At 38.7% G+C, this 12,620-nt stretch overlaps 1 protein-coding gene and 1 long non-coding RNA gene across 12 annotated transcripts in view; one reads left to right on the top strand and one right to left on the bottom strand.

The window, feature by feature from the left end:
* Positions 1-12,620, top strand: part of LOC110839576 (uncharacterized) — a 146,112-nt gene that overhangs the window by 28,320 nt on the left and 105,172 nt on the right. For 6 of the 9 annotated variants that reach the window (XR_015532570.1, XM_087340428.1, XM_087340472.1 and 3 more), the window contains exon 1: positions 1,385-1,485. The exons of 1 other annotated variant lie outside the window; for it this stretch is intronic. Coding sequence is in view for 7 of the 8 variants with exons in the window: in XM_087340428.1 (XP_087196554.1) it covers positions 1,401-1,485 (85 nt within the window). In the remaining variant the exon portion in view is untranslated. Of the gene's footprint in view, positions 1-1,383; positions 1,486-12,620 lie in introns of those variants that run through there. 2 more of the 9 variants (XM_087340470.1, XM_087340458.1) reach the window with 1 other exon arrangement.
* Positions 5,043-11,273, bottom strand: LOC110840854 (uncharacterized). 3 transcript variants are annotated; one of them, XR_015532597.1, is made up of 5 exons: positions 11,002-11,249; positions 9,997-10,658; positions 7,625-7,709; positions 6,882-6,909; positions 5,043-5,279 (listed from the first exon to the last, which is right to left on the bottom strand). It is a non-coding gene; the product is annotated as an uncharacterized LOC110840854 (long non-coding RNA). The 3 variants fall into 3 exon arrangements; XR_015532598.1 differs by lacking the exon at positions 9,997-10,658 and having other exon boundaries at positions 11,002-11,273; XR_002547022.2 differs by lacking the exons at positions 9,997-10,658; positions 11,002-11,249 and adding an exon at positions 9,710-9,988.

Below are 12,620 nucleotides of genomic sequence, written 5' to 3'. Positions count from 1 at the left end.
AATTTTGCTACAGGTTTCATTTAAGCACATGTTTATTAGACTTACTAGCTTCTTTGGTATACCAAATTCAATACGAATATTGTATAACACTTCTCTCTTCACAGAGTCATTGGTTTTTTTGAAATCTATAAATAATTGATATACGTTCCCACCGAACTCCCATTTTTGACGTAAATACGTCTATAAGGAAGGGTCATTCGGCAAAAATGTGTAACGGAAAAGGGAAACGAAAAAGTGTAACAAGTGTACCTAGGAAACGTCATCTGTTTACTCAGCATTGTTGTTACCTAGGAAACGTTACATTACATTTCATTACATTACATTCATCTACCACAGATCCATCTTAAGCGTAACTAATTCAAGTTAAATAAGCAATGTCTTAATCAAACTTTACTCAATTGTAAAACATGTATAAAGGAAATATTTAGAATAAAGCCAATATATAAACTTCCTTTCCGTATAGACGAATTTACGTCAAATTCTCCGGAACCGTGGTTCCACTGTAACTTTTCTCTAGTATCTGACGGACGCAAAAGATCTGATCAATCGTTGATTTGTTTCGTCTGAACCCACACTGATGATTGCCTTCGACAAGGTAGTGATACCTTCGAGAAGGTGCTTGCTACTTCTCAGTTCAAAATATTTTGTCTTCCTGTCTGATTTCTAAGAACCTGAAAATTAAAGTATACAAAATAATTTTGCCTGTTGTTTTGAATTGGCGCGAAACATGGTATCTCACTCTGAGGAAGGATAATAGATTGCAGGTGTTTGAGAATTGAGGAGGATATTTGGGTCCACGAGTGAAGACGATGGGACATGGAAAAAACTGCATAATGACGAGCGTAAAAATCTGTACTCTCCCAGTATTGTCAGGGTGATTAAGTCGAGAAGAATGAGATGGGCGGGGCATGTAGTGCTAATGGATGGGACAAGAGGCAACTTCACATCTCTTTAATCGAAATACTCCACGAAGCTCTTCTTTGGAAATTGTCGAATATTTTCTTTAAGTGTTTCTGCAGTGTGCGGGTAAATTGTGAACGTTATATAAATTTAATAGTTAGACCCTTTTTCCAAGAAATGGCCAATGAAAGACTTAGGTTTCTTCATGCAAGACAGTGCTACAGTTCACACAGCTGATCGGTCGATGTCAGCATTAAGAGAAGTGCTTGGTGAACAAGTTATCGATCAGTGGCCTCCGAGTTCCCCAGACTTAAACCCGTGGGACTTTAACCTGTGGGGCATGCTGAAGAACAAAGTTTATGGAAACAATCCGCACACTGCAGAGGCACTTAAAAAAATATTCGGCAATTTCCCAAGAAGAGCTTCGTCGAGTATTTCGAAACATGTTAACGATTTGTGAAGTTGCCTGCAAGCACAAGTCAGTCACTTTGATACAAAAGATGCAACATGCAGGGGGCAGTGACCAGGGTCCAAATATAGCGCTACCACATCAAATGTTGCCAGTCATCAAGAGAGAACCAACAGGTAAGTCATCCATTTGCTGCAACAGCGAGTCTGATCTTACATTTAATTGTTTATTATACAACCTTATGTCCTTATTTTATGAGGATAAGTTTACGGGGCTTCCCCTGTTTCTCCGTGGCATCCCAACAATTACTCCATTCACACACAGAAGAAGGCAATGGCAAACCAATTCTGGATCATCTGCCAAGAACGTATATGAACAGGTCCCAGTCCGAGGAAAGGATGGAAGGATCCTGTTCATATGGACCTGTCGTCAGACAGAACACTAAAAACAAAAGCTTACGGTACTGCAAATGTTCATTGGGCAGCATTTATTCATCACTTTTACAGACACACTAGTCGATTTATGTTTATTTAAAGTAATGTAAATTGAAATACAAGTATTTACCATTATTGAGGCACATAATAACTAAGTTTCTTCAAAACACCCATGAGATGTTGTCCAGCAACAACCCCGTCCCGTTCTCAGTATTGTTGTTCCAGTTGTTCCACATGTTGGCAGTATCCTTCCTAATCCTTTGCAGTCACAGTTACGATCCCTTCTGTTGTTAAATCCAGCAGCCGCTTCAAAGACAGATCATCTGTCACGTTGTTCTCGCTAGCGTAGTCTTTTACCTTAGACCATGCTAGTTCTATTGGGCTAAGGTCACACATATATGGAGGCAACCTAACTACAATATGACCATGGCGTTTAGTAACTGATCAATTTTGAAAAAAAATTCGTTTGATTTCCTTGTCAGTATTAGGCCATAGAGTTGGCCTTTTCTCATAGCTGGATCACAGAAAACTCCGTGCCGCTGTAACCATGAGATCACTTCAGATTTAACCGAATATTTTGACGGGGCTTTATCTGCTTGTACACTGTGGTACGGACCGTTATCAAGTACTACCACTGAACTGGGGGGCAAATTCTGTAACATTTTCTCTCTAACTCACTTTTCAAAATTTGTACTGTTCATCTGACCATGGTAGTCGCCACTTGCCGAGCCAGCTTTATATTTCGGTCACGCACCTTGAAGGAAACCAGCACGCGATCCAGCGTGAACCATAATCAGTCTTTTTACAGCATTTCCTTCAGAGCATACCCCTTTAACTTTTTGAAAGTCAAATTTCTGTCTACCCAGCTTTCATCTAGGTAGAATATTTGTCTTCCTTCATTGCGAAGCGTCTTAATATTCACTAAATACCTCCCTCGCCAGTTTACCATGTCCGGCCTTTCAATCAAGATCTTGAGCTTACTTAGATTTTCCTTTCACTTAAACCGTAAGTTATGTAAAATCTTCCGTAGAGAATCAACACCCCATGGAAAGCCAATTTTTTGTTTTATTATGGGCAGTAGCTTGGGGCAGCTTTGTACTTTCTTCTGTATTGCGTAAAATTTTGCACAGTCCGCCTTATCACTGATATGTCAAAGGAGTCCTTGGTGACATTCCTATCAGTAGGTCTAGGCCGGTGTTTCCCTGGCGTGTGTAAAGGATATATTCCCATTGGAGATATAACATTCTATACATTAGATTATCAGTAGCCAATATTCGAAAATACTTCATTAAGTTAGTCTTCTAGTGAATAGTAACACCCCCTAATAAGAAATTCCTTCAATTCCTTCTTAAACTGATTGTTATTACTTATTTGTTTTATTATGGTAGCAGTTTGTTATAGAAGACACAACCTGCTATTGACGGTTTACTATTATATTATAAACTTCTAACTTATATACATATTTTTGATAGTCATTATTATTTCTTTTGTTATATGAATGTACTTGTTTGTTTACAGTGCAGACACACTTTTCTTTCGCATATAAAATGGTTTCTTGAATGTATAACGAGTATATTGTTTATATCTTTAAATGCCTAAAACTATCTCTGCACGATTCCTTTCGTTTTAAACCTGCTGTGTAGTTAATGCCCTTTTTTTGAAGAGTAAAAGTTCGTCGAGTGAGTACTTCAGCAATCTGGCCCCCATACGACGATTCCATAAGACAAAAAAGGGATAAATAAAACCATAATACAATATTCTTCTTTCATTTAGATTAAGTATTCTAGAGAGTCTATTAATTTTAAATAGGTTACGGCTAATTCTACTACACATTCTTTAAATATGTACTTCCCAACTCAGGGTGCAATAAATCACAACCCCCAGGAAGTTAGTACTTTTTATTTTAACTATTTCCCTGTTCTTTATTAAAATTTTTAGATTACTTTCCTCCCTACATTGTTTTGTCTGAAAAATTAATGTAATGTGTTCTAGTTGGGTTTATAGTTAAATTAATTATTTCAAAATACTGCTCTACTAAGCCTGTATTGTCTAAGGTTACTTTTTGGAGTTCATTTATACCTTGACCAATATTCAATATTGATGTGTCATCAGCGTACATTATTATTCTGCCTTGTGTTAGATGTTTAATATCATTTACATATAAAATAAAAAGTAATGGACCAAGGACAGAACCTTGAGGAACTTTATATCTAACTGGAAGGCTACTTGACAAGTATTCTTTCATTTGATTGTTTCCTACATGTGAGACTTTTACTTGTTGTGTTCTGTTTGTGAGATAGGATTTGGTTAGCTTTGTGGTGTGCCACGAACTCCATATGAGGATGTTATGTTTAATACAATCAAATACTTTTGATAAATCTAATAGTAGACAATTGCACTTTATTTTATTATTCAGATTTTCAATTATATTTTCAATGATTGCAGCAATTGCATCATTTGAAGATTTATTTTTCCTAAATTCAAACTGAGATTTATTAAGTATATCGTGTTTATCTAAGAAAGAAATTGGCTGATTAGCTATTATCTTTTCCAGAACCTTTGAAAGAGCTGGAACAAGAGTAATTGGTCGATAATTGTTTGAATCTTCTTTCGTCGCTTCTTTGTAAATTCGTTTAACAACTGATTTTTTTAATGCAGATGGGAAGATGCCTTCTTTAATTGATGCATTGATCAATTCTAAGGTACACATTTCTTTAATAAATAATTCTATTTGTGCTCTGACATGTTCTACATTCTTGGCCTGGGAGTATAAATTATCTTATTTTATTCTAACCCCCATTTAATACTGAGACAGTGCAAGACGCTGCAACGGGGCCGACGTCTTCGAAGGTGTTTGATTGGTTGGTTGCATCACACCCCCGTTAAATTTTTAAGGCTCGGTTTAACATTTCCAGCAAGTTATTTCTAACGCAGGAATGGCTAAACATTCTAGGGACGATAGCCTACTCTTGTGGTGGACTCCGCCCTCACCTTCGTGTTTGGCTTTCTTGGTCCAAGGCCTATTTGACAAGTGAAGTTTAAGGCGTACATGAAGGTGAGATTTGAAGCGGCGGCCAAGTCAAATTTCTAAATTTTTACGTCCCGAAGAAGGAAACGACGTTCATTGTCTCAACCAATGCGCTTCGGGCTTTGTGGGATATGTATGTCGCTTTGTTATTTCCACAGTCACGCGAGAAGACGCTTCTGTAGGTAAAACTTGGGACCAAGGAAACCCAGAAAAGTTAAACGTGGCAAGGGATAGGTAGTGCACATATCAACAGCCGAACCAAGAGAATAAATTAATGTATTTGTATTCGCTTCTATGCTTTTATTTGTCAACATACACAAATTAACTTCACAGAATTCGGCCGACAAATTGTTTTAATTTCACACCGACACTTTTTAACCGATTAAAAGGCAAAAACATTTCCCTTCGCTGCACCCACCGACAGTATATTTCCGTCTCGAACACTCTTTGTGGCACTCTCCGTAATCGGGAGGATTCTCCTGCAGACAGTCATAGGTGCCGTCAATTTCTGTTGGAAAGTGTAAAATATACATTGAGGCTTTTTTAAAATGTTAAGTAGGCAGTGGGGATACCAAAAATGTTGTCAGAACTGTTTGGTTAGGCTAGGCTATGTTAGGCTAGGTAAAGTTAACATAGGTTAGGTTAGGTTAAGGTAGGGTAGGCTAAGTTAAGTCGGGTTAAACAGGGCTTAGAATTTTTTGCATATTGAGAAAAGGGTAAAGGGAAGATGATGTGTGGATTTTGTGTAGTCAAGATCCTCTTGACACTGCCAATAATCGTGAAAGTGGCTCATTATCTTTTACATTGTTGGGATTTTTTATTAACTATGATTGATTTAGACGTTTCTACTTACGTAGGTGACGTAGACTGGATTGATCGGGCGAAGATGCATTTGCGAACTTCTGTTCTATTGTTAATTAACACTCGGTTTATATAATACAACAGACTTTCTTGATCGACTGAGGACTGCCAGCTCAGTTAATTGCACTAAGAAGTACAGACTACGTTTACGAAGCCATCTGACGGGCGGACATAATCGTTAATACCTAAGTTTAAAAGTGATAGTGGAACCACGGTTCCGGAGAATTTGACGTAAATACGTCTATACGGAAAGGAAGTTTATATATTGGCTTTATTATAAATATTTCCTTTGTACATGTTTTACAATTGTGATAAGTTTGATTAAGACTTTGCTTATTTAACTTGAATTAGTTACGCTTGAGATGGGTCTGTGGTAGCTGAATGTAATGTAATGTAATGTAAGGTAAGTTAAGGTAATGTAATAAAATGTTTTATAGGTAACAAAAATGCCGAGTAAATAGATGTTCCTTAGGTAACCATTGTTTTTTACTTGTTGATAAACCATTGTTACACTTTTCGTTCCACTTTTTCGTTCCACTTTTTGCCGAATGACACTAACCCTAAAATATAGACGTATTTACGTCAAAAGAATACACAGTTTGTTTTTCATTGTGTGATTTTTCGTTTGTGTCATCGTGTACCTTCCTTCCTTTGTTTTGCACCACCCTGTCCTAATATTAGCTTTTTCCCCATCAGAGTGTGCCCTGGTCTCCTCCTGTACTTCTGGTTTGTTTTCTGGCTTAGAAAGTGGGGAGGGGGGCAACCAGCTGACACAGGTTCACGGGTCTCGTTTCCTGATTCATTATTCTGTTCTGTCATTAGTTTACATTTTGATATGAATATGAGTTTTGTTTTTATTCTGCTAATAAATAATTTACTGATTTGTATTTTGGTCTATAAATGATAAGTTTGTAAAGGGTTTCAACTTTTATCCCAGAAGCGCACACAAATGCCAATTTCATTAAATCACACTTCCGCTTTATGTAAGATACGAACATTGACGCACAAGTAGGTGTTTAACATGCATTTGAAACTTATGTAATGTATTAAAACGGGGGCATGTGTGGCCAGTCATCGTTAAAAATTTAGTTTCTGGATCAAACAACTTAAAGCGATCGAAAAGGCCGCTTGAGACCGACTCCTGTCGAGTCGAGGTACTTCACACTGCAGTCAGTTACACGGATGTAGGCTTATTTGGTTACAGCATTCTTCTGGATTATAATAGAAAATAATAATGAACTTCACTTACCCGTGTGATGTGTAGTAAATTGCGGCTCCTGAAACAATTAACGTGAATTTTCAGAATATCACACAAATTTGCATTTGGAATGCAACACATTTAGCACTAGACATTTATCGAAAGTCATTGCAGGGCGTCATAGAGTGATGACAGACCCTCGCGACAAAGGAGTTGATGAACTTCATCTTCATTTGGTTTGGTATTCTTAGATTACCTAATGGAGTAGGTTGAAGGAAGCAAGTTTTATTGGTGGCCATGCTGCATCCATGGGGAAGACACAATCCAATCCGATCAATCAGTGGCGTAACAGCTCCAGAGAGCCAAAGCCGACTAACTTGACTGCTGGCCTCACGTTCACATGCCTAAGCAGAGGTGAACGATCATCCAACCATATGTATGGTGACGTGTGGTCAGCACGATGAACCCCCAGCCATTGCTAGCTTTCCTGACCGGATTACGCTACTCATCGTAGCTCCCCAATTTCCTCACTGTGCTGGGTTGGCACCGGTCCCATACACTGGTCGAAAGCTCATGAGAAAATTTTTTCTCACCTGAGACTCGAACCAGCGCGCATTCCGTATCGCCGGTCCGAAGCATGATGCCTCAGACCGCGCGGCTACGGCACGGGACGGGGCAAACACGAAGCACATGTAAATCATTCATGATTTTTCATTATGAAAAAACACATTATTGAACGCTAAGCTTTCGACGGTGGACAGAAATTATATTTTGTAGATTAAGGCTTTGCTTACCAGCATTACCGACATAAAGCAGCACAGAAGGACAAAGCATACGAAAATCTTCATTTCTGCGGCCTTGAAAATGAGAGCGAGGGACCTGTAACAAAGGGAAACATTCCACATTGTATCTAATGGGCCGTGCAATGGCTCATGCGGCCAGTCACTGGCAGAGTGGTTCTGAAACATTGTTTCTTTCTGAGTCCTTCGTTTGGACCACACAATATCCCACCGCCGATCTCTAATCACTCGTGCATCATCCGAGGTCTTCTGATGCGCACCTCGGCGGCCTCGTTTCCACACAGACAGATGTCACCCTCGTCCATTCATTAAAACAGTATCGTTGAGGCTTCTGTCATGAATCTGCTGTTGTGTGCTGATTACAGTGCCGCAACGGTGGTCTAGCGATCAGAACACTGGGCTTGTAATCCTGGGGTCCCGGGATCGATTCCCGGTGGTGCCCGTATTTATAACTTGTGGCATTACCAGAAATTCGAAGATTATAAGTCTAACATTAGACTGAACTTACTTTACAATATTTCGAAAATTACAAAATTTGTAAAATCTGTTTTCACAGTTCTAAGACTTCACTGACTTAAAATCTACAAATTTCCCGAAAATAAACATTTCTCAAAATCGAAATGTATATAAATTCAAAAGGTTCGAATTGTTTGGCATAGTACTGTCTTAAATTTAAAATTTTCAATACTTGATACTCCAAAATTTAAGTTTGCACGCCTAGAAAATTTTATAACTTCCAAACAAACAATTTTATAATGAGGAATGGAACAAAATTTGAAACGAAATAAAGTTTTAAATTATTAAGTATATATTCATTTTCAGTTTAAAGGCCCGAAAGTTTTTAAATTTGTAATACCGAAAAATCATTATCTAGTCAGTTCTCATATTCGAAATTTACAGATTTTAAAATTGAAATCTCAACATTCATCGCAATCTAACATGTCTTAATTGAGACCGATACAAACAAAATCGATCATTAAATAACCAAACCTAAGCTGACATAACCTAACGTAATCGACCGAAGTTTAGCCCAGAGTAACCCAACTTTACCTAATCTATTCTATCCTCACTTAGTTTAGCCTGACCACACAAAATCTAACAAGAAAGAAAACCTCACCGAAGTAAAGAAAGCTCAACGAAACTACATTATAAATACAATATTCAAAATTGGAAAATTCTTCAAGATAAAAATTCCCTCAACTTCAAATTTGTCAAAATTCCAAACTCACAATTTTATAATTTATAATTTTTTAGGAAATTGAAGTTCCTCCAGATTAAAAGGTAGACCGCAACAGCACATCCTTCATACCAAATTTAATCGCAAATTGTAAAGTTGGTCAGGGTTTGAATTATTTGGACGGACGGACACGCCTAATCCATAATGAATTCTCCCCTTGCAGTTCATGCATGGGACGCAGAATGAATATAGTGAGAGGATGAATACGAAAACATGGACGGAAAAAATTAATAATAAGAAAAAGTGCAGAACGTGAAAAAGCACAGAAAGGACGTGCAGTTTGGAAGACGAATATATATATGTATTTAAGTGGAACTTGCAGAACTTCGAAGATTGTTTGAAAAGAACTTCGAAGATTGTTTGAAAAGAACTTCAAAGTGTAATGAATTCTGCACAGAGTGTTTCTGCATTATTATTATTATTATTATTATTATTATTATTATTATTTAGTGTTCTGTCTGACCACAGGTCCATATGAACAGGATCCTTCCATCCTTTTCTCGGACTGGGACCTGTTCATATACGTTCTTGGCAGATGATCCAGAAGTGGTTTGCCATTGCCTTCTTCTGTGTGTGAATGGAGTAATTGTTGGGATGCCATGGAGAAACCGGGGAAGACCCCGGAGGAAAACTCCGTGTTGCCTAGACCACGGCCTTGCCCAACACAAGTTATAATTTCGGGCACCGCCGGGAATCGAACCCGAGACCCCACGATTACAAGGCCAGCGTTCTAACCGCTAGACCACCGTGGCAGTTGTTTCTGCATTACATGGAACTAATCTGAGTGCTTCTTCTATGCACGATAAAAAATACAAACGAAAGAAGTAAACATGTTTATTTACGTATTGGTTTGTGGTCAGTTTGTCTTTGATTTACGTCCCACAAGATCTTCTGACTTAAACCCGCCTGGTTATTACGTATGGGACCATCTCGAAAAAGCTTTGTCTTCTGCGACAGTGAATGACGTAGCGCAACCAAAAGAGGCGGTTGACGACTAATGTGAGTCGATTCGTAAGACGTTTCGTCGGAATGTAGTGCAGCCATCTTTGCTTCTGAATTACGGAACGTGAAATGAGTTCATTTTTGTGCAAATATCACTGTTAATTTAGAAGGGAAAATACTGTCTTACCTGTGGTGTGAGATCCAAGATGTCGTGCGTGAACAAAAGATGTTCTGGTGGTTGGTGGTCGTTCGCTCGCCTTATATTCACAAATTTATCGCATAAGGCCGACATATCTACTTACGGTTTCAACAGGACTGGGAGCAATAAATTTTATCATTCTCTGATTGTATACAACCTACCGTCGAACTGTTTCCGCTCTCTCACATGCAGTCCATTTCTGTGGTAATTTATGATAAAATCTTTTACCTAAAATATTGATAAAAGATTTCCAATTGTGCGTAAGGCAACTTTATTGTTTTATGAGTGATAATTTTGTTGATGTTGTGAAAAGTCCTCGCTTATAATTTATTGAAGATCGAAGTCCTACTTCCTATCACGCGTAATCTTTAAATGCTCTCACACGTTGCTCGTGTGAGCAGCTCACGAGAGCTGATGCGACTGCTGGGGACAGAATTCCCGGCAAATTTTTTAGTGCCTTTTCATATATTTTCGGTGGACCTGTTAGGCATGCTCATGAGCCCCAACGAAGCTCTTCCCGCATCCATTAAGGACCTCTGAAACTTCGGTAAACTTCTACCAGACTGCACGGCGTTGCAACCCAGAAAACAGCCATCTTCAGACTCAGAGCCGTGAAAATCTCTAGTCGTACTTAATTTCTGGTTTGGTACCTGTCAATGAGGAGTCAACTGACGTGAAAATATATTTTCTTTATCAACACTGACTCTATGTATCATACATGTATCCGCCGGCTAAACCACAAGAATTCATAAATACACTTTATCCAGTAAAGAAACCAAACTAACAGAATACAGAAGTGATACATACATACTTATGTAACATCCACAAACGAGGATCTAAACAGAAAGATGTGTTTTGGGCCGATTTCCTCCTCGTCTTCGAATGTATGTGATATTGCACTGATATATTTTGACGTAAATACGTCTATATTGAAAAGTCATTCCGCAAAAAAGGGTTACGAAAAAGTGTAAGGAAAATGTATAAGATGGTTACCTTGGGAACGTCGTGTTTATTCGGTGCTCTCACACGCAACCGACCTGTCCTTACTCAGCGCCACACCAGACCGCTCGTTGGCTCCACTCACTCGACTCACGTCGCTTATCGCTTGCCACCAATGTCCGCAACAGCATATCGCTTGCAACTCACTTCTCCTACATCCGATTCACAGCTCAGCTCTTTCCACACTTACTCGAAAGCCGATTGTTGACGGCAGTAATGAAACAGATAACTAAACTGTCTCTTAGGTAACACCACAATGCCAATGTTCTCGAAAGCCGATTGTTGACGGCAGTAATGAAACACAACAATGCCAATAAACAGATAACTAAACTGTCTCTTAGGTAACACCACAATGCCAATGGTCTCGAAAGCCGATCGTTGACGGCAGTAATGAAACACAACATCAATAAACAGATAACTAAACTGTCTCTTAGGTAACACCACAATGCCAATGGTCTCGAAAGCCGATCGTTGACGGCTGTAATGAAACACAACAATGCCAATAAACAGATAACTAAACTGTTTCTTAGGTAACACCACAATGCCAATGGTCTCGAAAGCCGATTGTTGACGGCAGTAATGACACACAACAAAACCAATAAACAGATAACTAAACTGTCTCTTAGGTAACACCACAATGCCAATGGTCTCGAAAGCCGATCGTTGACGGCTGTAATGAAACACAACAATGCCAATAAACAGATAACTAAACTGTCTCTTAGGTAACACCACAATGCCAATGGTCTCGAAAGCCGATCGTTGACGGCAGTAATGAAACACAACAATGCCAATAAACAGATAACTAAACTGTCTCTTAGGTAACACCACAATGCCAATGGTCTCGAAAGCCGATCGTTGACGGCAGTAATGAAACACAACAATGCCAATAAACAGATAACTAAACTGTCTCTTAGGTAACACCACAATGACAATGGTCTCGAAAGCCGATTGTTGACGGCAGTAATGAAACACAACAATGCCAATAAACAGATAACTAAACTGTCTCTTAGGTAACACCACAATGCCAATGGTCTCGAAAGCCGATTGTTGACGGCAGTAATGAAACACAACAATGCCCGTAGGACTTCGTATAGCATCTAAAGATGCAGACCTGACAGCCTGGAAGTCAAGCGGCCCCTATCCTCCAGCGCGAGTCTGCTGCACTCACGGCAACACGTCACAATATAAACTTCCTTTCCGTATAGACGTATTTACGTCAAATTCTCCGGAACCGTGGTTCCACTGACACTTTTTCTTTCCCTTGGCGATGAGGCATTTTGCTCTCACTCAGTACCTCATGAGACCTTTCGCACGAGCTGTTACAAGAAGAAGAAAATGACAAGTTTAATTGTGTAGACTAGGGGTGGGGAACCTGCGGCCCTCTTAAGTGCGGCCTTTTGACTGAATCAAAATTTTACAGAACAAATCCTTTTATTTTTATTAATACATGCTGCAACCAAATATTCAAATGCTTTCCAACAAAAAGCAGACATAACAAAGTCATTAAAAGATTAGTTAACTTTAAAATTAACAAATAGATTTCATTTTTTGAAATTATTAAGTACATAGTAGTTAGATTATTACAAAATAATGTACATTTTTAAGTGTATCTA

Source organism: Zootermopsis nevadensis, unplaced genomic scaffold (assembly GCF_977971745.1).
Source record: "Zootermopsis nevadensis isolate Lab colony 2312 unplaced genomic scaffold, Znev_1.0 Znev_ptg000003l, whole genome shotgun sequence".
NCBI lineage: Eukaryota > Metazoa > Arthropoda > Insecta > Blattodea > Termopsidae > Zootermopsis > Zootermopsis nevadensis.
The sequence above is the reverse complement of the archived record's forward strand: the minus strand, read 5'-3'. Positions and strand labels throughout refer to the sequence as shown.